At 38.5% G+C, this 27,264-nt stretch overlaps 1 protein-coding gene and 1 long non-coding RNA gene across 5 annotated transcripts in view; one reads left to right on the forward strand and one right to left on the reverse strand.

Moving 5' to 3' along the window:
* LOC148183033 (uncharacterized) overlaps window positions 1–18,192 on the forward strand; it is a 32,029-nt gene extending 13,837 nt beyond the window's left edge. Inside the window, exons 4-6 of the long non-coding RNA XR_015773939.1 lie at window positions 129–237; window positions 796–935; window positions 16,380–18,192. This is a non-coding gene — a long non-coding RNA (uncharacterized LOC148183033). The remainder of the gene's footprint in view (window positions 1–128; window positions 238–795; window positions 936–16,379) is intronic.
* CIB2 (calcium and integrin binding family member 2) overlaps window positions 1–27,264 on the reverse strand; it is a 42,035-nt gene that overhangs the window by 3,660 nt on the left and 11,111 nt on the right. For 2 of the 4 annotated variants that reach the window (XM_014251084.2, XM_088062996.1), the window contains exons 2-5: window positions 22,396–22,430; window positions 11,514–11,625; window positions 3,493–3,640; window positions 3,135–3,405 (exon numbers count right to left, since the gene is read on the reverse strand). In XM_014251084.2, coding sequence (XP_014106559.2) covers window positions 3,137–3,405; window positions 3,493–3,640; window positions 11,514–11,603 — 507 coding nt within the window. In that variant the 5' untranslated portion in view covers window positions 11,604–11,625; window positions 22,396–22,430 and the 3' untranslated portion in view covers window positions 3,135–3,136. Of the gene's footprint in view, window positions 1–3,134; window positions 3,406–3,492; window positions 3,641–11,513; window positions 11,626–22,395; window positions 22,431–27,264 lie in introns of those variants that run through there. The other 2 variants (XM_005521412.3, XM_088062997.1) reach the window with 2 other exon arrangements.

The following is a 27,264-nucleotide window of genomic DNA, read 5'->3' on the forward strand; positions in this document are numbered from 1 at the left end:
GTGGTGCTAAAATCTCAACCAATCAGTTGTCTAGACCTGGGAGTTTTGAATGCACTATATAATAAAGTTCCGAACAATAAAACACCAACCAACAACCAATAATGCAGTATTCTTTTGGCTTCATACAGATCAGTGACTAAAGCAATGGCAGAGCCAGGGGAAAAACTGCCTGGAATCCTACATTTCTCCCTTTTATAATATGAAGAGGTAGCTTTGGTGGGGAGAAAAAGAAACAGAGTAAGTAATCCTTTACTTAAGATAAAAATCATCTGGGGTCTTGCAAGTTATTCAGCACTTTCAGAAGGCTTTCATACCAGGTGCCAGGATGGTATTCTGGGATCAGATATTCAGAAATATTGACTGCCCATGGTTTCACAGCAAAAATCCCTGCAAACTGCAGTTACCCAGCATCTCCAGTTGCTCACTGGCAATCATTTGCAATGTGGTTCTTGCTTTGGTTCCTCGGTGTGCCATTTTCACAGTTGCTGAGCAGCTGGAAATGTAAATCATTAGATTCTTGGGCTTCCTTGAATTTAAATTCTGGAATGCATTCAACTAGGCATAAGAAGTGGAGATATGCAATAACAAATGTAATTGTGACTGACATTGGACATTGATGGGTTGATATTTCTTCTATATGTCTGCTTAAGATTTCAAATGGACAATTTCTTTTAGGTGAAAGCATGTTTTTGTATCTTTTTGCAATAGTAAGAAGCTTGTTCAGTTTACCACTGGCATATAGGGTTGGTGATCTGCTATTAAGACACTTCCTGTGTTTTGCATGCTCTGTATTAGATTATCCAGCGAAGCTGCACAGCCCTGCCTGCCCTTTGGCTGCACACAGACCAAGGCTATCATTTAAGACAACCATTACACTGGAGACTCAGAAGAAAATGAGAGGCCAGGAATAGAGCTGGAGATTAATTCACAAAGAGGTAAGAAAGCATTGTTACAGTAAATGAATAGGTAATCTGTCCTATACTGTTATGGCACAATTGAATTTAATGAACAGGAACTGGGGTTTTTGTGGTGAGAGATCACCTACAAGAATTGCATTCTTGTCCCATTTCAAAGTCTGTCGCTGCTAGCAGGCACTGGCTCCTGCCAGAGTGCTTGTTTAAGTTCAGCCCCAGTCAGACTTTGGTGAATCTATTGTGGCATTAAACATCAATGAATCCCATTCCAAAAGTCAAATCCCTCTTTAGAATGCAATATTTACAGAACTTTAAAAATTAGAATAAGTTCCTCAGAACAGGAAGTTCAGTATTAACAAATATGTTGGTCTGTGATGCAGTGCATACAGGAAGACTAGAACTAACAATGTCCTAAAAAAATAAGACACCTTTACAGACAAAATGAACAGTAAACCACAGGAAGGCAGAGGTATCAAATCTTCCATGTGAATCGGCTTGGATAAAAGTAGCCTCATGACCCTGTCACTTTCTTTTCCTGCAGCTATAAACTCAGATTAAAACAGAAACCAAACTAGAGATCCTACACATTCTCAACTCTGAGACCTTTTTCCATTACACTCTCATTTTCCAATATGACTTCAAAGATACATGTTGCTGAACCATGAGAAACATCAGATTCTTCAGAGGATTCTAATATTTTCTTTATATATATTTCCAGCTAAGAAATTATTTTCTTTGTACTGTTACCCCCACAGAGGCTGCTATTATATAGAAACTGCCTGATCAGAGAGCCTAAAACAGTGTTTTGGTTAGGAGGTGGAAGGAGACCCTTCTTTATATCATCAGGAGCCTGAGGACTTCAGAGATGAATCCCATAAACCAGCTAAACTCCTGAACCTGAAAGGAGAAGGAAGTTATGAGTCCCCTGGAAGGCAGGGATGCCAAACATCTACCTTAAATATGCACATTGCCATCTTAAACATGAAGGAGATATCTTGTCACAGACATGGATCCAAGTGCACGTTTAAACTGAGCAACTGGACACTCAGTTTTCCAATACTTAGTAGCCTCGTCCTTTGATTTTATTGGTACTCTCCACATTCTCTTACCTAATCTATAAAATACATCTCACTTCATCTCACTTTTTACTCATCATTTTGCCCTGCTGAATACCCAGTACTCAGTGATTTTCACTCATTTCCTCATCTTCCCAGAACATCCCCAAACTGGAAAAGAAAAATAATTGTGACTGTCATTCCAGTGGCTACACTGACAAACATTCCTCTCTGCAACTTTCTCAGGAAATGACTGGACTGCACAGCATCCTCAGCTTGGAATTTGCAGTCAGCAGTTTGCAAGGCTCTACAACACAGCAGTAAAGTCAGTCATGGCACAGGAAACTCCTGAAACTGCAGCTTCTGCTGAATCTTCATTTCTGCTTTCAATTCTTCACGTTTGTTCACTGTTCTCTACCAGATTTGTAGGAGCAGCACAGCCTTTTGATTGATTAAAAGAAACTCTACCTGACCCCAGCAGTTTCTACATGGATATAAAGAATATAAAGAAAATGTTTTCTTAGCTGGAAATATCTGTAAACAAAATATTAGAATACCTACTGAGCTAAGCCTCACCATAATGATGATATATGTCTTGTTCTAAAGGGGTTTCCATTGATACACTTGATTAGTCAAGGAATACCTGAAATGTATAAAAGACATTCACATTGACTGTCTCCTCTCCAGAAGGTGATGTTTCTCAAGGTTCACAGGAATCATGTGCTCCTCCTTTATTGTTGAATCCCTTTAACATCTTTCCTCAGCAGTTTCATTTGTGAAATAAATACTATTCTGTGTTCTGCAGGACAATTTATAGTTCTTTAGAAACTATAGAAACACTTTCATTTCTCAGCAGAGATCAATGTGTTTCCATCTATATTTGTAACATGTATACAATATTTACAAGCATTCCTATGCAGACAGCTGGAATCCTTGTTATAGGCTTAAGAAAAATATGAATTTGAGCTGATAATGGATCAAAATATTTTCCTGAACTGCACTAAGAGGGGTGGAGGGGCAGGAAAGGTGATAATTAGAAGTCATTGAGCTCTTAGTCTTAACTTAGGAAAGAACTGGAATATGCCCCAGAAGACTAAACTGAGTTAGGTAAGAAGTCATCCCCTAGTCAGTTCTCTAGTAAAATACTTATGTCTGACACTTCTTGTATTAGATTGTACAGTGATATCCTAAAAAAATATCTGCAAATATGCAGGAGACTCTCTTTTTCTTAAAATAATACCTGAGAAAGTCCGGTGCCTTGGAAATCATGTTTTCAAAATCTGCAAATCCTAATTTCCCATCACCATCCATGTCAGCTTCTTCTATCACTTTCTCACAAACCAGAGTGATTTCCTCTGCTGTCAGCTCTTCCCGGGTCAGCTTATTGAGGGTTTTTTCCAAGTCTGCTTTACAAATGAAGTTATCTGTGTTAAAATCTAAACAATAGAAGAACCAAAGATCACCAATTGTCCCACTCATTTACTCCAAGCACAAAAAGCACACAGAGCCCCTCCATACAGTACCATAGATCTTGAAGGCATAGATTGCTTTAAGCTCTCGGGGAGCCATTTCACTGAGCACGGAGAACATATCCACAAAGTCATTGAAGCTCAGGCTCCCCTCTCCATCTTCCGAGAAAGACTCCACAATCCTTTCTTTGAAGGGATTCTCCTGTGAGACATATATAGATTGTCATTTGGAAGATGAAAAAACCTGCAGACTCCCTGATAATGACTATTTAATTGCATAGTTGGCTCTTTAAAGACATTTTTTTTATTTTTTTCCCCCCAAAATACAAGAAAACCCTTATATTTGTATGGTTTAGCAGGAAGTTTCAGCAGTCCTTGCTGCTGCATAGTACCACTTCTGGCTTTTATTTTCACTGATACATGTCAATGTCCAGCCTTTGGTTGGACTGACTGAAAATTCCAGACATTTAAATGAAATTTAATCTCCACAGGAGATGATCCTGAAATAATTTCTAGCACCTTAGAATAAGACAAAATTCTAAAACCATAAACTCAGAAGAAGCATAAGAAAGCCTGCTTTATTACTATGAAATCCAAAACAAATGTTTTTACAGTAAAAACCCATCATCTTTCTCAGGTCTATACAAAACCTCAACAATAATTTGTAGCTGTATTGATAAAACTTGGAAAATCAATTCAATTTAGTTGAATATGAACGCAAACATCCCTTGGGCTGTGAGCAGCATCTCATTTTACTACAGATTTTATCTGAAGATACTGATTAACATACTGATCCATAAATACATACAGCTGTGGTGGTGGTATATCAGGTTCACTAGTTTTAATATGCATGCAGCATTTTCTTTGGCTTTTAAAGAAGCCATACTGTGAAAGCTCAGAAGTTCAATCATATATCCATTATTTTTTCCCCCTGTAAATTTAATTACCTAACAGGTATTCATAAACCATCCAATTATTTTAAATGAAATTTCAGAAAAATTTGAGAGACAAATGACCAGAAAATGTTATTTTTCAGTTTACTTGAATTCTTTCTTGATAATTCACACATAGAACAAGAGTATCTATAGATTACATTTTTGGCATGACTGTGGAGACTAAGGGCCAAAAACAAGGCTGTTTTTATGGACAAGTGAAGTAGGGACCACAGAACCTTAGGCTCAAATGACAGCCCATTAAGTAGTCAATACTAAATACAAATTCTCCTGCAGGGTTTGATGACTGAAGGAATCCACAATAGAGAACAGGCCTACAGATTGCAAAGGATAGGAGATTGACAAGTTCACTCTTCAGATGAAGACAAAACCAGGCCACATAACACCAAATTAAATAGAATAGAATAGAGGGATTCCTGAAAATAAAAAGCAGTCTCAAAAAGCAGCAGGGTCACATCACTCCAGAGCCTGAGAATGAAAAATAACACCCCAGACCCAGCCAGATGGCTGAGGGGAACCTCACTGTTAAAGGATATGTAGTGATCACTTGTGTCTCATGAATGATGTGTAGGTACAGCAGGTTTGCATCTGTGGGTAGTGCCCAGGTTAAAGTATCTCACTTAAATGCCTGGAAATATTTGTGGAATACACATTTATCTGGTTTTGGGATTTACCTGTGGTAATACACATATACCTGTTGGTGGGATATGCATGCACAGACATGCAGGGAAGAACAATTGGTTCTATTTTTTCAAACTGCCAGTTTATAAATAAGCCAAAATAAGATTTATTTGGGCTGAAGTATATTAAAAGACCCACTTTCCTCCTAAAAGCACACCAAAAATTGCTGTATTTCATGTTTAATAATTAAGAATGTCAAACATCAGAATGGACATCAAGACATGTTAGAAATCTATTTTTCATTTCTAAAATGCTGTATAGCTTTCTTTGGAACAAGCCTGATCAGAAGTAAGTGTCATGGTAACAGCAGTAAACTGACATCTTAGAGGCAGCATTGGGTAACAAACCAGGAGCACACAGATGCAAATATCCCTGTCAGCAGTGAACATCAAGCCCAGGACTTCATGCTTTAGAAAGGCTGGGGCAGGATCTCACTGACTCAATAAACATATGTCAGTTGCATAAGATGAGTTATTTATTTGGCATGTCAGAGATCTTGAAAATACAGATAAATTAAGAATTAATTAAATGAACCTAAGCATACTTCTTAAGTAACTCTTTGCCAAATGGATCACTAAAACCAAAATGAAAAATAAAATCTTTCCTCATATTGATTTCTTTTCTTTAACTTTCTCATATTATGTGTCTCCAGGCAGTATATCTGTGGCTTACACAATGGAAAGTATTAGGTTACCTTCACAGATACTTTTCACATCCTTCCTGTAATTTCATTACCTCTACTCTTAAGAGCACAGATTAGGGTTCCATCATATTTAAAGGAAGAGCCATGGGGGAAGGGAGTGAAGGGGAAAATGATATTGTTCTTTCCTAGATTGCTTTCCCATAAGCACTAATCGTTGAAAAAAGATTCCTTTTAAAACTAGAAACTTACACTTGTGTTAAAAAGCTTTTTCTGTACTTTCATTGTCATAGATACATATTATATTATTGGGTTTTCACAAATAATAAAATGAATGTTTTATATATATAATGTTGGAAAACTGCTGTATTAATATAGTTTTTTATTTCTGTTATTGATAAAACTTAAAAATAGTGGTGTAATACATATATATATATATTTTAGGCTGTAGCATGGTATTAAAATAAAGACTGCTTTTGTTCATATATGAATGAGAATGAAAAGATAGTCAGAACCCCCACCTTGCATTCTTAGATTATTTTACCCAGATGAAGACTGCAGTGACTGGAGCTCCAAGGGAGGAATTTATTGTACCTCTGTTATTAGGGACTGTGAGACTCAACAGAGCCAAGAAGATTGATCTATTGGGGAGGGGGAGTTGAAGCTAAACAAAGGAACATCTAAAACTTAAGAGGAATGTTTGAGTCATGCATAAGCATTTATGAATATGCAAGAGATTGGTGTTTTTAAGGGACAATCCTTTGTCAGTAAGGCGTGCTCTTGGGTGAATGCTGAGGCACCTGGCCATATTTCTTTATTTTGCCTTATTTCTGTCTCCTAATTGTCTTTTTATTAAACTTTTTAAATGTTATTTTAAAAAATGTGAACCTCTTTTTCACACTCATGATAAAAATGAGAGAGGGGACAGAAACAATAAAGAACTGCTACAAATGAAAAACAACTCTGCTGTTTTGCAGATTGATGTTTCTGTAGTGGCTCAAGAGAATCCTAAATGTGCAGTCCATCTTTGTAAGGAACACTTATTTCACTCAGATAATTATGTTTCTATTTATTTTTAAATCTCACACAGCATCTATTCCAACATACAGACCTATAACAGCTTACAATAAAACACAACCATTAGTTTTCTAACAAACTCTTAGAGGGTTTATTCCTGGCATTGCAGTTTAATCACCTGTTATATTCCTCTGTCCTCTAGATTCCATCCCATACTCTAGGAAAGCACTCTGGTGGCCTTTTGACTTATCTGTTTTGTAGTTTGAGGAATTCATTTCAAGCATCCAATCCTATTCCCACAAGCTGACTGCATTTTGGAAATAAGAGGTTGTAAGTGAAGTTCAAAGATAGGTGAAGGTGATTAAGGTGAAGGTACTGGACAGTCATTACAAAATGCTCCTTAATTTTCATATCCACAGAAACACAATGATGATTTTTCCCTTTTGTATTTGAACAAAAGCCCCCACTGACTTTAGAGAACATATTTAAAAGCACAAAGCAGTCTATTTTGCAGGAGTTATTCCAAAACAAACAAACAAAAAAAAACCCACGAAAAAAAACTACCTCCCCATTGAAAAAAAATTTGCTGTCAGACAAACGTTAATATAAAAGTGGATAAATTGTTCATTACCAAAGCTCCATTGGAAACACTGGTGCTTCTGAAGGGAAGCATAATAAGTGCAACAGCAAATTTTCCCTGGAGCAGAAAAAAGCAAGTTTCTTTGCAGGGCTTTCTTTCCTCATTTTCTTCTTCCTCAAAATCAAAAACTTGGGTTTTATGTGTCTATGATTATATTAACATCATCAAACTTCTCTGCTGTGCCTGCAGGGTACCGTTTAAGGTAAATTGATGAGTTTATGTTTTAATAGAAAAGACCATTTTGTTCTGTCAGAAAGTAAAGTTCAGCAATGACTCTGTACTAAAGTCACAACAGCTAAAGAAACAAAGATTCAGGCTGTATACAGAATTGCTTAAATATTCCAGAACCTACCAGTACCTCAGGGGAAGATAAGACATTGTGACAAGAACCAATTCCTGACTGTGCCAGGGAAGTGCACAGACAATGCTGCAGGGGAGGTGCAGGCAAGGGTTCGATGCAAAGAAAACAGCCCTCGCTTATGATACTTGGAGTACACATACACACAGCAGAGATGCTCAGATAAAGAGACTTCAGAGAAGCAAGGAGAGTGATCTGAAGGGAGTAAACATCCCATCATAACTAGAAACAACTAACAGAATGCAGCAAAGATGTTGAGATGAGCTGGAGGCAAAGATCAGCCAGAGCAGAGCTGGGGCTTGGGAAGATCACCCTGCTCTCTGAGGTGTTACTGCCCCTTAGATGGAAAGCTTTGAATCTGAAGAGTCACTGAAATCACTTCTAAAACCTCATCCTATTAACACTGTGGAAAGTATTTTTATTTTCAAGCAAATCACTTGCATTCACATTTAAACTTACTATAAATAGTGTGCTAACATTGGTTCTGAAACGTGCGATGGAGTTGCTGTTCCCTGTGTGTCCTTGCTGGCTCCTGGCTGATTCCTGTGCCTGCTGCCCATCCTGTTTCAGCAGTGGATTTATGAACTAACTCCCTTCCCAGTGCAGCTTATGACAAGGCCTGTGAGGATCAATGAAGTTCCTGTGTGAGCCAAAACACAGGAAGCAACAGACTGTAAAGTGAGTGCATCAAAAATGGTTCCAGTCCAGCAGCCCTTTGCTGCCCAGCTCTGGAGAGAAGGATTGCTCTGCACTGCAGCGCCCACAGAGAGCACAATCTGGGATGTGGGTATGGACACTCACCACTGCGATCAACCACAAGAGCCTCTGGCACCAGGTTGCTTTCCCACCTGCAGCCCTGTGGCAATGACAGCCCCTCAGAAAAGCCACTGATTAAAAATAAATCAGTTTTAATTTGAAAAAATATCACTTTTGCTTTTTCCCTTTTCTCCCAGTGAGCAGTCCATATCATGGCTACAGTTTTGCTATATTAATTAGTGCAATCTCACAGGTGTCCAGATGCCCCAAAGTTAATTTATTAGACTGGTGCCTGTGTAACCAAAATTGTGAAAATTAGAGAACAGAGACTGCAATGAAACTGATGGAGTAAAGTAGCCCTGTTAACTTCAGTGTAATGGTAGACCTAATTAACTTTAAGTACCTTCCCCTTCTTTATTTATTTATGTCTTGTCCCAACTTTCAACTTTTAAGAATCAGGAGTTAGTGAATAATGCATTACCAATTAAAGTGAATGACCATCAGCATTTTTTTCCCCTTGAAACACAAAAACCCTGGCTCAAAACATTAATGCATGAGGTAAAGATCTTTCTTTATATTAGCAGAATCTAATTTAGAAAAGTGCATTATTGATTCTATCCGTTTGTCAGAACCTGCAGTGGTATTGAGCTCAACATTGCCAGTAACTAGAAATGTAATGTGTATATGAAAAAAACCAGGTGCATTGAAATTAGCACTAATTTTATTATAACTCAATAGACATTAAGGAAATTTATTTCTATTTTAAGATGTAAATGTTGTCTTTGTCTTCACCTTGATGAAAATTCACTGAAGAAAGAAAACACCATAATGATTTGTTAGGCAGTCTGGTCAAGTTGCAAAGGTAAAAGATTTTTTTTCTTAGTGTACGAGTTAATACCTAGGTTGTTTCCAAAATAAACTCTTGAGGAAAGACTCTCCCTCTCACCCCTGTCACAGGTGCCCAAAAGATGCTCCATGAGCAAGATGGACCCCAGTTTATAACAAAGTTCTCGGGCATTTTAACATCTTTTAGTGTCAATGCTTTGAAAGAGTTATGGAATAAAACCTAGTCTCCTCTTACTGAGATTTTACTGGAAACAAGCTCAGTCACTATTGAAAGCACTTTTCTCTGTGAGCTCCTAGAATTCCTGAAATGAGTGGTTTGACACCAATATTTCTAAGGTTCTTCTGCAGACTTACAAGACCTGAGAGACAACTTGTATAAAACTCAACACTGAGTTTGTCCTGTTACTTTCATAAAGTCAAGTTCCATTACCTGGAGACATCTTCTAAAGCAGGGTCAGACTTGTAGTGCCAGGAGATAGATTATGATCCACTTCATACTTGGAAGCCTCTTAGGAAGTCTATCATTACCACCCAAGTTTGCTATGCTCCTGTATCTCAATCTAAACATGATCCTGTATAAAATTTCTGGTTTGTACATCAGCTTCAGTACCAGGCCTTCCAACTCGAAAGTTCTCATAGAATGAGCTGTTCCTGAAGTGTTCAATCCTCTATCACTGAAGCCAAAAAGACTCTGTGCGATCATAATTTCTCACTTTCTTTTCTAAGCTTAGCCTTGATTTGTCACAAAGCAACTCTCAGCTGTCTGGCAGTTAAACTCTGAGGAGTCAAAGAACTGTGCCAAAGGACTTCATGATGTGCTACCAAGATCTCAGAGATGATAACATAATTCCTAAGGAATACTGATGCCATTAGAAAAAGCATAAACATATTCTGCTGAATAAGCCCATGCTTACTGTGAAAAGGAATTCTAAATTATTTCTCAGCTTCTTCAGAAACCCAGGCTGTCCATAGGCATCTGCTAAACCAGAGTCTGAAGAATAAATGAAGAATAATTTTTTTCCCAAGGTTTTCTATTAAATTAAATGATTGTATGTGTTTAACGTTTCCATTTATACGAAATGCTGGTCAAACACTTTTTAACACACATAGATTAACAAAATGTGCTTCTTATTCAATAAATTATATTATCCCAGAATCAAACATACAGCAAGTGTGTTACTTAAGGAACAAAGAGTTCTGTGAACTTCAACTTGAAATCTAATTCAAATGTTTTTCACTTCATGTTGACTCAGTGTCCTCCATAACTGAATTTCTAAAGCATGGCTTCTGCTTGTAAAATATCAGATCTGAAAATCTGAAAAAAATTACAACACTAAGAAAGAATTTCTAGATCATTAAAATTAAGTGGAAAGACATCAATTACAAGGTTTTTTATAGCATTGTTCTTAAAAAGCTTAATAATGGTTCACACAACTATCAGATTGAACACATAATTGTTTCCACATTATAGTAATTTATAGACATCAATTGACTAGCATACATAAAAAATAGACTATGTGACAAAACACAACATAATTCAATTTACTTTTTAAAAAATAAATGCTAAAAGTCCACATTTGTCCTCTTAAACCCATAAATTATTAAGCTGTTGAACTGAGAATAAAAAAATAGTGTCTTTTTTTCTTTTGCACTGATTGCCTTATACCTACTGCTTCTCTCATTTGCAGTTACATGGACTGTGTCTCCACTTCCTATCATGTAACGGCCCCAAGAAAATGAAAACTCCTGATAATTAATAAAAATATTTATTTTGCTCAGGTAGCTGAAAAAAAAGGGGAAAACTTTTATTAGCAATATTCTGCACCCTGCTAGCAAATTTCCTATGGACAGACTGAGATAAGAACTTCAGATTTCTAACCAGCTCTTCACACAGAGATCCCTGTGGGGATGGGGCTTCTGTGAGGGATATACACAAAGGGCAAAGATTGCTAAATTTAGTTTTATTTCCTATTCATTTCCTTTAACATTTACCCTAACTATCTCTGCAAAAAGACATTCACCTAAATATTTTCCAGTTTCTGGGGCTGGTTTAACCCTTGCACAAAAACAAGAAGGGGAAGACCTCTGCATGCCACTGCACTTCTGGATATCAATCTTGGCAGAAAGTCTGGCAGGTGAGCTACAGAAGTTAAGATACAGTTTGTAAGCAATCAGAAGTGATACCTTTAGCTCAGGCATATTTATTATAAGCTGCATAGGTAGTTTAACATCTGGGTCCTTTGTATAGTCCATGGGCACAACGTTTGGTGCCATTTCATAGTATCGGCCGTGCAACCTGTAAACAAGCAGAAACAAACAGCCAATAACCAATTTTAAATAACCAATTCCATTCAGACCATAAGCAGTTACAAATTTGTCTTGCAGCTCTAATCGTTGACTTTAGTGCACAAGTTTGAGCCCACCAAATTCCCATCTTTGTGGAAAAAGGGCTTTGATGCAGTATCCAGCATAACTGCTACCAACAGCCATGTGTTTCTCAAGATCTGTAACTGAGCAGAGTTTCACACTGTGTGAAACATTTAGGCACTGCCAGGTATGTACACAGAAGGTCAAAAACAAGGAATGTACTGTGAAATGCAATTCTTATATGTGGAAGTTTAGTCTTATGCCTAATTCATAAACTGTTTAGGAGAGAACGTGGCCCCTTTGTCATGTCCTATGCATTAACACAGTGTATTCTGATCTCTCAGTAGGGCACATGTACTATTTGTGTACATTACAAAGCTGTATCTTGTGACTTTTAATGAAAAATCCTGCCAACTCATTTCACTAGGCATACTAACAATTACATCTAGAGATTACCATGCTTTAACAGCAGAATATAAACAAAGTAGTAATACAGGAAGCAATGCCTCAGCAACCCCTTCATTTCCCCAGCTTTACCTGCAGCAGCCCTGCAGCCAGTCCCACACCCAACTGAACTACTTCAGGTCTCTGTGTGTAAATAAACTCAAAAACTAAGAGGAAATAATCTACAGGCATCTGTAGATCTTATTATGTAAATCTCTTATGATTATGATGTGCCACAAAGAACACATGAAATCAAACACAGAAACACATTTTTTCTGCATTGTGGGAAGCTGATGTCTTTATCCTGCACAGCAATATTTTGTGCCATAACAGAAATTGGATATCCACTGATCTCAGCACATTTCAGCTGCTCACCACAGCTCACCCTGATATTTCATAAATACTGTGTAATTTAAGATGCAATAGCCATTTCCCTCTCTAGCAACTGATTTCTCCATTGTAAATAGCAGCTAAAAAGATGCTTCTAAATACAACAGAAAAAGCAGCTTAAGAGCACTCATAAAGAAAAGCTTAGAAGAAAGCAAAACTTTCAAGTCCAATATCCATCTACAAGTTACCTACTTTTTTAAAAGCTAGAATACTGAAATGGTGTTCTAGTCCTCAAGAAAATTAAGCACTCATTATTGACAAAACTTGACCACTGTGGACAACACTTGGCAATTCAGGAGCTGATAATCCCTGCTTATTTTAACCACCAAAGTTTCCCTCTGTACTTTATGTAATATTAGACTTGTCTCTTTATAACATGCAATATCAGTGCAGAGTAAACTTGTCACTTGCTGACAGAATTCACTATCTTGTCCACAGAAATTGCAATCTACTTCTACAGAATTTCAGCCATACCCTTTGGCAGCTAAAAGAAGGATACGGATACGGCTCCCAGCTCTAGACTAGACTTTGCCAGAATTGTCTGGAAGGCAGGTGCTGGACACAGAGATGTGCAGGTAACTAACTGCAGATTTGAGGGCAGCTCTCATATCCTGTTTTCCTCCCAACTTACTCTGCTGTTAATTCATCAAGCTGGTCAAAGATGTGTGGATGTAAGAGCTTTCCTCCTGAGTGGATTTCACACTAAAGCATCCAAATGAGTCTGTAGGAAGTGGCTCTGATCTAACTCTTGCAAGCTAAATTACAGCAATAAAATACATCTTCCACATGCTTTTATCTGCAAGGATCCAGCAACTCTATTTGTTATAGCCCTATCACATGGCATGATTAGCATCTGTAACTGTGAAAAGGGCCATAAGATTTCCCTATACCAAACAAATATTACATTGCACTTACTCCATTATCCTTCAAAATAAAAAACCCCAACCAAGTGAACAACACAAAAGACAGTAACACCCTGTCCTTCTGTAAGATCTTGATGCTGGAAGGTTCTTCAGGGACACTATGTACTGTTTTATAATAAACTGGATTGCCAGTATCAAATGCTGGCTTTTGTAGAAAAAAATAACGTACCTGCTTCAGCCTCTTAACAGGATGCCAAGAAAACCACCTGTCACAAGGAACACAGTCCTTTTCGTAAGGGTTCCACCAAAACTCTCATTTAGTTGAATAACTTATGTTACATTGGGTGAGTACTTATTTTTGGCAAGAAAAAAATACATGATCAATTATTCTGTAACACGATGTAAAGCTCAGTAGACATTGGGGTTATTTACTCCCATAATCCTCCTGCCTGTATGCAATGCCTCACTACTTGCTTGTGGTGTTGTGCACTATGACAAATCCTGTGCACTAGGACAAATGAGTAATCACTTCCCAAAAGCTGCTCTCATTACTGACTGTTCTCTCACATCTCTCAATAACATTAATTCCTAACTGCAAATAGAGAAGAAATAAAGCTCTGGTAAAGGCTCTGATATTTCTCCTGTTTAGGAGAAGCAGAAGGCTCTTCAGGTGAATGCATCAGAGCAGTTGTGTCCTAGAGGAAAGGCTTTTTGTCATTTTACTCAGCATGCCCTTCACAAGAAGCATGTCTGAAAAAACCTAAAGCCTCTTTATCTGTCCTAGACACATTTTTGTTTTGTCAGGGAGGCAATGTAAGGTTTTGCAGTGCTGTCTGAACACACACAGATTTGGAAAAGCTGCCATTATCATACAGAGACCATCATGTGTATTCAGAAGCCCAAGACCAGCCTCACTGTCTTTGCAGCAGTAACTACTACAGATCCTGCAGCTGTATTTCCTTTAAAAGATGCTTCTGGTTGCATGCAGGAGCATTTTCCTATTCCTGGATATGCTCTCTTTGTCAGCAGGATTCCTTATTTACTTTGCATGAAAGTAGGAAATGAAAAATTGGCAGTGTCTTCCCTGCCACAAATGAGAGTGGTGGGGGGGGAATGTGGAGATAAATTTAATGGCAAATTTCTTTAACTGATGATGCTCTGTCCCCACAGGTACTGGTATATGTTTATGCTTCATGTGGAACATTCAAGGATTAAGGCTGTGATTCTGTATCATTTCAATCTAGTCAAAACTGAGACTGCTGATCTGCCCTTGCAGAAATTTGAAGCCCATCAGCTACTCATGTCCCTTGTATAAGCATTAACACTTAAGAATGTGCAGTGAGGTTCAGAGAACTGATGTGTTTGAAAATATAGTTTTTACAGTCAACTCCTTGAGGTTACTGAAACAGTTGCTGCAGCAGCAGAAGAAAATGGGGGTTTAATTTTTCTATTAAATTAATCAATAAAGGCAGAACAAGACTTACCCCTATAGACAGCAGTTTTAAAGTCAACTCAGCTGCCCATCAACCAGTGAAAACCAAAAATGCTGTGTTCAGAAAAAAACCCACAACACAGTTTGGTCCCCACAGCCTACTTTTGATTGATACCTTTCATTCTACCACTTTGGGTCTTTTACATGGCAAAAAAGGTAGGTCAGAGTCTGTTCCCACTTTTCAAGGGTGAAGCATCCTAGAGTCAGCAAGGGTGATGCTGTGGGTATTTGCTGGACACAGTTTGGGATGTCTCCAAACTTACAACAGAGCCTCCAACTCTACCTGAACAGATCTGTAAAAAAGAGATTTCTAAGCTTACACCCTGCAGCAGCCATTTAAAAAATCACTACTGAGCTTTGGGAGGGAGTCAGACTATACCCAAGGTCACCAAGTGGGTGGGTTAAAACACAGAGCAGCTCTTCCTTGGCCTGGCGTACATTCATCTCCACCATTAAATGTAGTGACAACACATTACAGCTGTCTGAGCTGTCTATTTAACAGGAACTCTGCACTGAAGGAGTGCTGAAAACAAAAGATAAAAGCTTGCAGTGGCTCATTGATTAGAAGTAAGTAGAGGCTTTAAAGTGGCCTTTAAAGATGAATAAACATCTCCCTAATTCAGGTCCCACAACAACAGTCATCTGATTTATGCTGTAAGGGGAAAACATTTTTATTCAGCAATATATGTCCTATTTCTTCCTAAGGAATGCATTCAAAGATTTGTACATTACACTCAAGACCATCTCAAAGAGTAAATTCTAGATTGCTCTGCATTGTTCTGTATGTTCAGGAAAAAAAATACCAAATGGCTTAACCAGAGCTATGAAAGCAGGCACTGAGTGCTGATGGACAGTCCCACCAGGGGCTCACAGGAGCTGTGACATGACCACACACTGGTTGTACAAGATTGTTATAGATACATATTATATTATTGGCTTTTTTACAAATATTAAAATGAATATTATATGTATAATGTTGGAAACTTTGCTGTATGAAACTTAGAAATAGTGTTGTAATACATTTATATATTTTTAGGGAGTAGTATGGTATTACAATAAAGATTGCTTTTGTTCATATATGAAAGAAAATGAAAAGATAGAAAACCCACCCCCTGCATTCTTAGATTATCTTATCCAGATGAAGACTGCAGTGACTGGAGCTCCAAGGGAGGAATTTTTTGAACCTTGGTTATTAGGGAGTGTGAGACTCAACAGAGCCAAGAAGATTGATCTATTGGGGAGGGGGAGTTGAAGCTAAACAAAGGAACATCTAAAACTTAAGAGGAATGTTTGAATAATACAAAAGCATTTATGAATATGCAAGAGATTGGTGTTTTTAAGGGACAATCCTTTGTTAGTAAGGCGTGCTCTTGGGTGAATGCTGAGGCACCTGGCCATATTTGTTGATTTTGCTTTATTTCTGTCTCCTAATTGTCTTTTTATTAAACTTTTTAAATGTTATTAAAAAAAAAATGTAAACCTCGTTTTTCACAGGATGGATCAACTGTACCAGCAGCAGGACCAGAAGTGCACAGCTGCTGTTCACCTGCACTTTTGGTTATTCACCACAATCAGAACTATAGTCTCCTGTCCAGATGCCAGAGCTGAATGGAACAGCTGTAGATGGACTTTGTGCAATACTCAGAGAAGAATTCACCACTCCAGAGACCAGCAGGACAACTGGCAAGTCAACATAAAGCCTGGGAAAGAGCCAGGTCTCAGCAGAGAGCCCTCCAAGCACCTGAGATGGCTGGAAGTAAAAGAAGCAGCAGCACTGAAGATGGGATTGCACAGAATGCAGGACAGAATGCACTGATGGGAACTGATTTACAACCCTTGCTACAGAGGCAAATCTGTGAACTGCACATGCCCTCTTGCCTTGCAGTCCTTGCAGCTGGGGAACAGGGCCAGACAGACCAAAATCTGCAAGTCTGCCACACAGGGGAAAAAAAGCTGATAGCAGCTCAAAGAGAAGGACAACTGATAGCTGATAGAAGGAGCTGATAGCTCAAAGAGAAGGAGGTTCTTTAATCTGGGGCTGAGAAACTGAGGAAGGAGGAGCCTTTGGGGCTGTCAGCAACTAATAAAGTACTTGGAGGATCTCAGATTTATGCCATACTTGCACAAACTGTTTTTGCAACAATAAATGTTAAATATGGTAACAGAGGCATAAATCTCTATGTTGCACCAATTCCTCAGTGAATTATTGCTTCCAAGGATTGCAAAAGGTTAGAATAGTCTATTAGAGAAGGTAGTCTACCATGTGAAGCTGAAACCAGAACGACAAGAAACATGATACAAGGAAATTCAGACAGAAACTGAAACCACAACTCACTAAATTGCCACAGTTTGACAAACACATGAAGAATACGGAACAGTGAGAAACACAAGCAGGAAGAGTTGAAGGTTGAAGGAATTCTGTTACTGATATGCCTTGTCTCTTTTATTGCTTTCCAGTTGAAGTTATTTTCATTGTACCAATAAAATATAATAACTGGGAACAGAAATCAGATTTCTAAAAAGTCAGCATAATAAGATGAGAAAAGGTGGAGAGATGAGTCTTCTGCTAGTTTTTAGTTAGCATGTAAATTTATTCATCTTTGCAATGCAAAATTAAGCAGCACAAATTAATTTAAAAGAATATTAGATAAATATCCTCCAAAAATATCTGCAGTAAAATTAAAATGAAATTGTGAGAAATGCTTTTGGCAGACAATTTATAATACTTTTATTCTGAATTTAGTCATAGTTAGGAAAGCTCTTTCAATACACATACTACTGTTACTACATCTACTGTTCCCAGACCTACATGATGAATAGTGAGTACAGATAAGAATACTTTATAATGTTTTTCCTTCCTTGAGGCACCACTCAAACCCCTGCTCACAGGCCTCTTTTCTGCTGTGATTGCAAGAATCACAGAGTGACTGAGGTTGTGAGGAGCTCCTGAGAACTGGCACAGCCTCCTGCCCTACAAGGGCACCTGGAGCTGGCTGCCACATCCAGATGGCTTTTGAGTATCTCCAGGGCTGGAGATTCCACAGCCTGTCTGGGCAGTCTGTTCCAGTGCCTGGTCACCCTCACAGTGCTTCCCTATGTTCAGCCAGAACCTCCTGTGTTTCTGTCTGTACCCACTGCCCCTTTTCCTGGCATGAGCCTCTGTCTCCTTTGCACCCTCCAGATCTCAGCTCTCTCAGCCCTTCTTCATATGAAAGCTCCTCAGTCCCTTATCCATCTCAGTGGCTCTTTGCCAGACCCTGGAGCAGCTCCTTATTTCTCCTGCACTAGGGAGCCCAGAACTGGGCACAGTACAGCAGCACTCTAGACTCCATAAAGATCAACACTGACAGAGATTCTCTCCTCTCACAAGCCTTAGTAAAACAGGTACAATCTGACTAAAATATAATACAGGAAAGGTTTATGGTACAGAAATGCGGTGACCAGTGCTCCAAAGGAAGAATTTATTGAACCTCTACTATCAGGGAGCATGAGACTCAGTGGAGACAAGAAGATTGATCTATTGGGGAGAGGGGAGTTGAAGCTAAACAAAGGAATATCTAAAACTTAAGAGGAATGTTTGAACCATGTATAAGAATTTATGAATATGTAATAGGTTTCTGTTTTTAAAGGACAATCCTTTGTTAGTAAGATCTGCTCTCTTGGTTGAATACTGAGGCACCTGGCTGTATTTGTTCATTTTGCTTTATTTCTATCTCCTAATTGTCTTTCTACTAAACTTTTTAAATTTTATATAAAAAATGTGAACCTCGTTTTTTGCACTGACAATAGGGCAATTCCCCTTTCTGCATACAAAGCTTCAAACTCTTTAAAAGAAAAACAGGAGTTGTGTTCTAACTCCTCCCTCCATTTGTGTAGCAACTTGCTCCACATGGAGCTGCCTCCAAGTAGTTTGCTGCATTTGCTCCCTTATAAGGAAGCTTTCCAGGCATTTGAAGGAAAACATTGCTTAATTCTCTGGCAGATTTCAGATTTAAAATCCAACATTCAGCTGGATTGGCTAGAAGTGCTCCTGTCACCTCACCTTTCACCCATCAAGAGCAAGCCATGAAACCGGCAAGAAGAGAAGGCAACAGAAGAACTATTTTTCTTCTACAAAAAGGTTCAAAGGTTTGCTGATGTCCCAGGTGGTGCCCAGCTTCATCATTTAGTGCCATATTTCCCTGGCAGTTGTCTAACTAGGTTAAGTCACTCTCAAGTAATACAACGTGAATTTACAACATTTGTGCTTTTTGGCTAGGACAGACATCCAGAAATACCTGTGTTTGAGTGTTTGTTTGGGTGCCAAACTGTACCAGTCTACAGGGAGAAACAGAAACAGATGGGCTGCTGAGCAGATAAGCATTATTGCTGGAGTAAAAGCTTGTCTGCCAGAAAATCAGATTTGTAAAACTGAGTAAGAGAAATAATGCCTTATAAGAGACAACTCAACAATTTATTCCCATTTACAATCACAAGAGAGGAGTGTTATACAAGCAGATTCATTTTGATAACTAAAGTGGTTTTCCAACTTTTCTTCATGTAATTTTTTTTCTTTTTGTTCCTGTTTCTCTCTACAGGACATTTTCCAGGATAACAAATCTTTTTGAATGGTGATGCCCAAAACTGGACAGTCCATTCCTACTGAGGTCACAGTACTGCTGACTGGAATTCTCCCATTTTATAAACATTGCTGAGGCTAATGCATTGTAGAAATGCATTTCTCTTTTTTGCAAGAGTATTGTGGGGGTTGTGTTGTTAAAAGTATGCTCACATCACTAAAGCCCCAGCCCCCACTTTTTTTTTTTTGCATCATTTTGCACTTGCAAATTTTTTCACAGTTCTTAGGACTTGAGTATGTGAGTGTGCAAATTTCCTCTTGTTCACTTCAGCAATTTCTCTAACATACTAAATACTGTTGAAAAAGCTAATCTTAATCTTCATAGCATCTGCAACTCCCTTCACCTCAATATTTCTTACCATTCTCACCAATTTTCCATGTTCAGGAGTACTTTGACCAGGATTTCAGTGCACTTAAACAAGTAGAAAAGGACTAACACAAACTGGAATATGTAAAAGCCTTTACCAATGTTGCATGTTGCAATGTTGTAGACATGTTGCAGCTGTGTCTTTTCTGACTTACAAAAGCAGACACTCCCAGGAAGATTTGCTTTTAATAAATCCACAGTGGCTGCCTCTGATCATGTATTAAGTTCTAGGCACTCACAGACTGATTGTCTACCAGTGTGTTCTGGCATCTCTCCATGCAGAAAAGTTGTGTCCTGAAGCTAAACACATTGGCCTAAATTTCCACATTCTCCTTAAGAAATCTGGGTGTTGGGGGTTAGGTGTCCTTCCTTTGGTTCCTTCTCACCTATAGAATTTTTCCCCATTAGAAACCTGACTGCTGGTACTTATTGGGTGCTTGAGAAGACAGAGTTTGGCTGGGCCCAGGAGAGAAGGGGGGCAGATAAAAAAGAGGGCGAGGGCAGCTGCGGAGAGGGGGCGCTGTTTCTTTTTTGGGTTTCAGAGCAGGACGCACTGAGAACTGTTGTGGTTTTGGGGAAAGGAATTCACCATAACCCCAAGGGAACTTCTCCATCTGTGGGCCCCCGCAATCCCTGTCTTGCCGGGACGTCCTGCAGTGCGAGCCGCTGCCGTGGAGCTTCCGATACACTTCGTCCACCAGCCCGGGATTTTCCTCTCAGTCCTGCCGTTCCAGCTGGGTGTTTCTCAGAGCCCTGCAGGGGCACCGAGATAGACTGCCCGCAGGGGGTTGGTGAAGAAAAGCCTCTCCTCCATCCTTTCAGGTAAAGAAGGCTGTCACGGGGTCCCTGGTTCTGTTTTGTTATTTATACCATAGTTGTTGTTTGTTTGCCTTGTTATACACACTAGTAAAGAACTGTTATTCCTATCCCAATATCTCTGCTTGAGAGCCCCTTAATTTCAAAATTATAATAATTTAGAGGGAGGGGGTTTACGTTTTTCATTCCAAGGGAGGTTCCTGCCTTCCCTAGCAGACACCTGTCTTCCAAACCAAGACACTGGGGCATGTTTTCAAAGCCCTATCACCACCAAAGCCACCAGTAACAGCTCTAAAAATCTGTCAGCTGTCCTATGTGTATTTTAGACAAGGTTTTGAGACAGCGATAACATAAATACATCTACAATAACCAATATTCTTTAGTATGTTCTTGTCCTGGGCCCATGACTGAATGTTCATAGCTGAGCTGTGATCAGCACTTCCAAAAATTAACTATATTTGACAAAGACTTAGGAGACTGGTGATAAACAGCTATCAAACACCAACAGTGAGCTATGGTTTCTATTTTTCTCTTTCACCAGGCACCCTTGCCGCTGCTGCAGTCTTACTTTATATTTTTTCCTAGGTCCATTTTCAGCACCTTGTGTTAATTTTTTCTTCACTTAAATTCATAAGTTATACTACTTTCTAATAATTTGCAAATTATCCACACTCAGATTACTAATCAAAAAAATGTGTCTTCAACCTCTCTGACCACAGTCTGCATTTATGCTGATTTAAGCTGGTACTGACACCAAAGCCTTGCACACTATAGTCAGTGTGCACCTTAACCAACACCTTACTTGTAGGGAAATGCTCTCCTCATTTTCAGTTGCATTTGCTTGCTCTGGCTCTTATGCCAGCTTTGGCACACATCTGATCCCTCAGATTAGCTGATTCAGTTTATTAAACCAGCAGAAAATAGATTTACTGTTGTTTGGGGTTTTGATGGGCTACTTTCCCTGTAGGGACGGATAAGAGTGCTTAGCCCATTTCACCTAATTGCAATCTCATGCTGGTTTACATCAGTTTATAGCAATCTAAATTGAAGCTGCCATATTAATCCCTTCATCCCCACCTACACAACAGTCATTAACAGCCATGCAAATGGATGGTAACCCAGACAGAGCTTTATTTTTTTTTTTTTTCCTTTTTTTGTAAGGCTGCTCCTTGCTGGATCATCTTACTGAAGTCAGCAGCTGCACAAGAAATTCAGTTCAGCCTAAAGAACACTGGACCTGCACTTCCTCCACATCAGCCCTGTGAGCATCCTGCAGTGCAAATAAGTGCCCAGCAGTACCTGTGTGCCCCTTCACTGAGACATGGAGATGCTAAATCACTAAGTGCTAATTGACCAGGGTGTCATAACCCATTTTATTCCTGTTCACTAAAACTTCACCTCAGACATGCAGAAACACCTCTGGATTCTACACTGACTGCAGGATGTACCTTCACTGGTATCATTGAGCAGAAAAGCAGCAAATCCCATTCATACAAGTCACTGGCTCTACCCTAAAATAGTCTATGATATTCACCTTAAGCCAATCATCACCTTATGACAATTATACATTATAAGTGTATCTTAAATCCAATCCTGCTCTCATTAATTCCTGCAGAATAACTGGCTTTATCTGGTTTCTTCACAAGCCAGATAAGATTCAGCTCCTTCCACATGGATCACAAAGGAGAAATTTAAAACAATTTACTTACCGAAGGATTTCCTTTCGAGTGAAGAACGTGCAATCCTGTTAAAGAAACAAAATATGTCATTGTACTACAGAAATATTGAAAACAACTGCAAAGAGTTATTTCTCAACCTTTTGGAAGGAAACTCAGATTTGACAGAGAAATGTTAAAGATGCTGTTTGGGTGCCATCTACTTCTGACTCAGAAAGTAATATACTACATAATACATATACTACATACTATAAAATACCATACTATATATGGTACGTATATATATAGTGTGTATATACATATAAAATACTATAAAATAACAAATGTTCCAAGGAAAGGCATCCCAGCAAAAATAAATATATTGGTAATGTGATAGTTCAGGAGGAAAAAAAAAACCCCAGGTTGCTGAGATACGTCTCCAATGTGGAATGACCAAACCAGAAACAAAATTAAATCCAAAACACAAGTTACATGCCAAAAGTATTCAATAAATTAATATGGAAAACTATAAACAACAAATAGATGACAAAAACTGTCTTTTAACTTGAAGGATCCCTCTGCTGGAGACAACTGGTTTAATAATAAAGTGATGTATTTATTTATTAGTTATTAACCCTTTTTGCTAACAATCAGTTTGCACTGTGGTCACTTTGCTGAATGCTACGAACTCCTCTATTTTAGGAGCATGGATAAATGGGCAGCCCCTGCCCTGAACAGCAGCAAACCATTCAGCTCTCCCTGTTCTATCACAGAACTAGAAATAACTTACTAAAATGCAGAGGCAGAGCTTGCTCAACTTGAGAGAAGAGCATAGAAACATTCATTTGCATTCTAAATGGCTCTATGATGTGACTGTATTGACATTGGTTTAATTCAATTCATGAGCACTTGTGCTATACTAGAATTCAAACACTTCACCACAGAACCAGAATATGAGCAGTGGAAGAGTTTGCATTTCATGCATTTCTATGTCAGTGACAGAAAAAGATCTTTCAAAATCAGCTTGTGACAAGATAACAGCATCAGACACGGTAAGTCATACTTAAAGGTAATATACAACTACTTTGATTCTCCCAGTCCTGCTCTTCAGTCAACTAATGAAAAAGTATTTCTTTCTCAAGCTCAGACTCATTAGGGCTAAATGCCTGCTTCTTCCAAGGAGGGGACAAGCAAAGGATCCCCTCTGGCAGAAGCAAAGACCTGTCTCGGGTGTCCAGGAATGTGATCAGTCCTGCAGGTATCAATTATTGAGCTGCCTTTCTCTCCTCCATACAAAGTGCCCAGAGCAGCAGCTCTTCCTTCAGTGCATTGTGTAGTTACAAGACCCAGGAGGAAGCACCTTGGGAGCTGCTGATACTGATGTCACATTGTCTGCAACTGCACAAAGTGACATTGGAGCCAGCTGGTCAAGTCTTCCTTAATTCCACACAATTAACACACTCAAACTGTCACTTAAGGATGCTTAATTTACTAAGAAAGGGCAGGTGTAATCTCACAAATAATTGTAATGCCCTCAGCAGCAATCATCTGTAATTATATAGTCTGGGGAAAACAGCAGCCACTTAACTAGACAGCTGACAGTGAAGTGATATACAAATGGAGAGAAAGATTAAAAGGAAAAGTTACCCTTTACCTTGCAGTTCTGCAAAAATGCTATTGGAAGACAAATGAGGACCATAATAAACCATTTTTGCTGACAGTCCACACATTTTTTATATTTTATTCTGAGTTGCTTCATGACACTGACAACAAACACTGCTGTCTGCCTGCTTTTTAATCAACAAAATTTTTACTAATGCAATCTAAACCCCACTAATACTGAAAACCTCTGTAGCAGAAGTAGTTGCAACTATCTGCCTAACCACCATTACTTCAATTACACCTTCCAATTGCATGGAATTGTCAGGAATGAAGGGTATTAAAAAAATAAATTAAGAATGGTCTCACTCTTAAGAGAGATCTTAAAGCTACTCAGGGTCAAAGCACCACAAACTCATTGTGACCTGGCCTATACTTTTGATCCAGCCAGACGGTACTACCTGTGAAACAATTTACCATTAAAAAGCCTGTCTGGTATCAAATGGCAAATGCAAAACCACAGCTCCACATGACCTCTGACAGGGAAGTCCCTCTTGCTTTTCCCACCTTCTTATTTCTGCTGTTCCTTTATGCAGACTTGAGCTTGATGAGCAGAATAACTGCATCAGAAAACTCTGAGGGAAGGAACTAATGTGTTTGTAAATGAACCTAGCAATAATGGATGCTTTTCCAGCTTGGATAATTTCCTTTTAGTGACATAGAATTTAGCATTGGCAGTGCTGGTACAAGACATGAAGGTGAAACAAGTATTGATGGCAAGAAAGGGGTGCAGGACTGATTTCTTTTCCTATTTTTTGAAAGCACAGCCCTCAGCTGGATAAAATCATGATGGACAAAATATCTAAATAACATAATTACATTTTATAGTTGCTGGAACTTCAGCAATTTAATTCCAATTTAATTAAAGACTTTTGCCAAAAAAACATGGAGGTGAATCATCTAATTTTCTTCTGACTACTTCATTCATACAGAAAAATACACAATGAAGGACAATAAATAGTAAATTAACATGTTAAATTCACTCTCATAGGAAAGGTGAAGTGGGCTCTGGAAAGCATTTGTCATTTATGCACAGGATAACTTTGATTTTCCTGCAAGCCAGAGGTATGGAACACATTTGCTGTTTTGTGGACTGTATTTGAGTTTACTAAGAGCACAAAAAGTAACCTGTCTGTTCTATCTGGACACTAAAATGTCTGGGAGTCCTGCTAGAAAAGTAGAAACTGATTACTGAACAATAAACATCACCAGGGTTTTTAGAATTCTTCTCAGGTCAACATTACTGGCAAGAATTGATCCTGGGAATTATTCCCTTTATTTTCAGTGCTAGACAATGGCCTGAAAGACTTCTGCTAACAGCAGGCCCTTGAGACTTTTAGCTTCCATAGAACAGAGGCTTTACCTTGACATGTCACCTATTCCAGCCCCTGAGAACAAACACACACCTTTTCCAAGGTCAACTCTCCTACTCACTCTGTCCTTGTGCCCTTTATAATCAAGTTAATTAGAAGTCCAACATGGGATCACTGATGGTTGTTCTTGAGGTGTAAGATACCACCAAAACAAATCTGCAATTATTTACTCAATGTCTTGTAACAAAGTAAATAAAATCAAGCAAAAAAAAAATAAATTTCCCATTGATTTCCATGAGATCATGACCTTGTATAATGGTTCTCAAATTTAGCATTTAGATGGTTTAACTGCTTCTTAAAATACTTAGCAGAGAAAAGAGGCAGACAGTGCATTTAGGTTCCACAGGTAGCTTGGTTCATGGCTGGTAATTGAACTTTCTACAAGTCACTCAGCATTGCTTGTAAAGCACAGTTAACTGTCTCTGCTCTTAAAATTTATTTTATAGCAGAGTAGCATGCACGTGCTGTCAGTTTTATTCTTTTATTTCCTGTGTCAGATGAATGCAGATTTAGGAGTGAAAAAACTGAAATATGGTGGTCCACCACCCTGTCCACTTGACTGAAAACTCCTTGGTTGGTTCTGCTTTGTATTGAGTTCTACAGTGATTTGAACAAAACAAGAAAGGGGAGAGAGAGATGCTCTGACAACGCTGCTACTGAACTGCGTGCAGAGATCCATCCAGCACCAGGAGGTGTGGCTGCACTCAGCCCACCAACCAGCTGTTCTGGGCATGGATTGCCAGTTCCCGAGGGCAGCACACAGCTCATGAATGGTACCAGAGTCCAGTGAATGGGAGGTTACCGATCACTGCTCCCAGAAACAAGAACTTTCATAAAGCACAGCTGTGAAATAAAGCTAATTTCATGGTGGTGTGCAAAACACTTCCCTACAGAGCAAACACTGGAGAAATGAATGACGGAATGAAAGAATAGAAATACTCAAATATGCTGTAGAACAGTATTTCTGAAAGCCATTAAATGCATATTTCTCTTCTAAGACAATACATATATATTCTGCTTTGTATATGTACAGTTTAATAAGGTCAGGTTTACTTTGATCCTGCTTCACTGGAAACTTTTATAAATAAGAAAATAATATAAATAAAAAAATTACAAAATCACTGCAAATTAAAAAAAATAAAAAAAACAAAAGCCTCAAACAAAATCCAGCAAACTACAGGTAATGCAGATACTGTAAACCATATAGCTATCTGAGAGCAGCTCTTAAATGCTAACTATTGGATGCTGCAGCACTTCAAAAGGTAATATTTCAAGCAAATTACCTCAGAGGTTTCATTTTTAAAATCACAAATGACATTTTGTACTGTGCCAAAGTACAAAATGTGTGTAAGAGCATTTAATCAAAACACCATCAAAACATCATCCTGTGAAGCAACCAAGAATCTGGTACCAGACAAGCAAATGAACTTTTTTTATATGATCTATTATTAACTCCGTTCTGGTAATCTTTTACAAATGCAATACTTTTGTTCTACATTCCACACTGCTAAGACTGGCATAGAGTTGTGTAAGACTGAGTCTGCAAGATATTTATGTATTTTCATCACTGTTAGTGTATAAAGAGTTAACAGAGTCAATGAGTTAAAAATGCTGTTTACATCAGAACACCAATAAAAATTTTAGCATACAGCTCATCCTTGCTTGTCACCATATATACTTTACAATTACACCCAAACCAAACAAAAGACCCACTGAGTTTCAGAAGGAAAAAATCAGCATCTGTAAGAGCTGGTTTATGTATTCATATGGCAACAGGGGAGTAGAAACTCAGATATTAGCAAGGACTGAAAAGAGGCAAACTGCCAACAAAAGTAATTTTGCTTAATCTACAGATGCACCAAATGGTAATGTGAAACCAGAACCTGACAAA

This window comes from Pseudopodoces humilis, chromosome 16 (assembly GCF_049639895.1).
Source record: "Pseudopodoces humilis isolate 2021_Gansu_Grassland_sample_001 chromosome 16, ASM4963989v1, whole genome shotgun sequence".
In the NCBI taxonomy this organism is placed as follows: Eukaryota; Metazoa; Chordata; class Aves; order Passeriformes; family Paridae; genus Pseudopodoces; species Pseudopodoces humilis.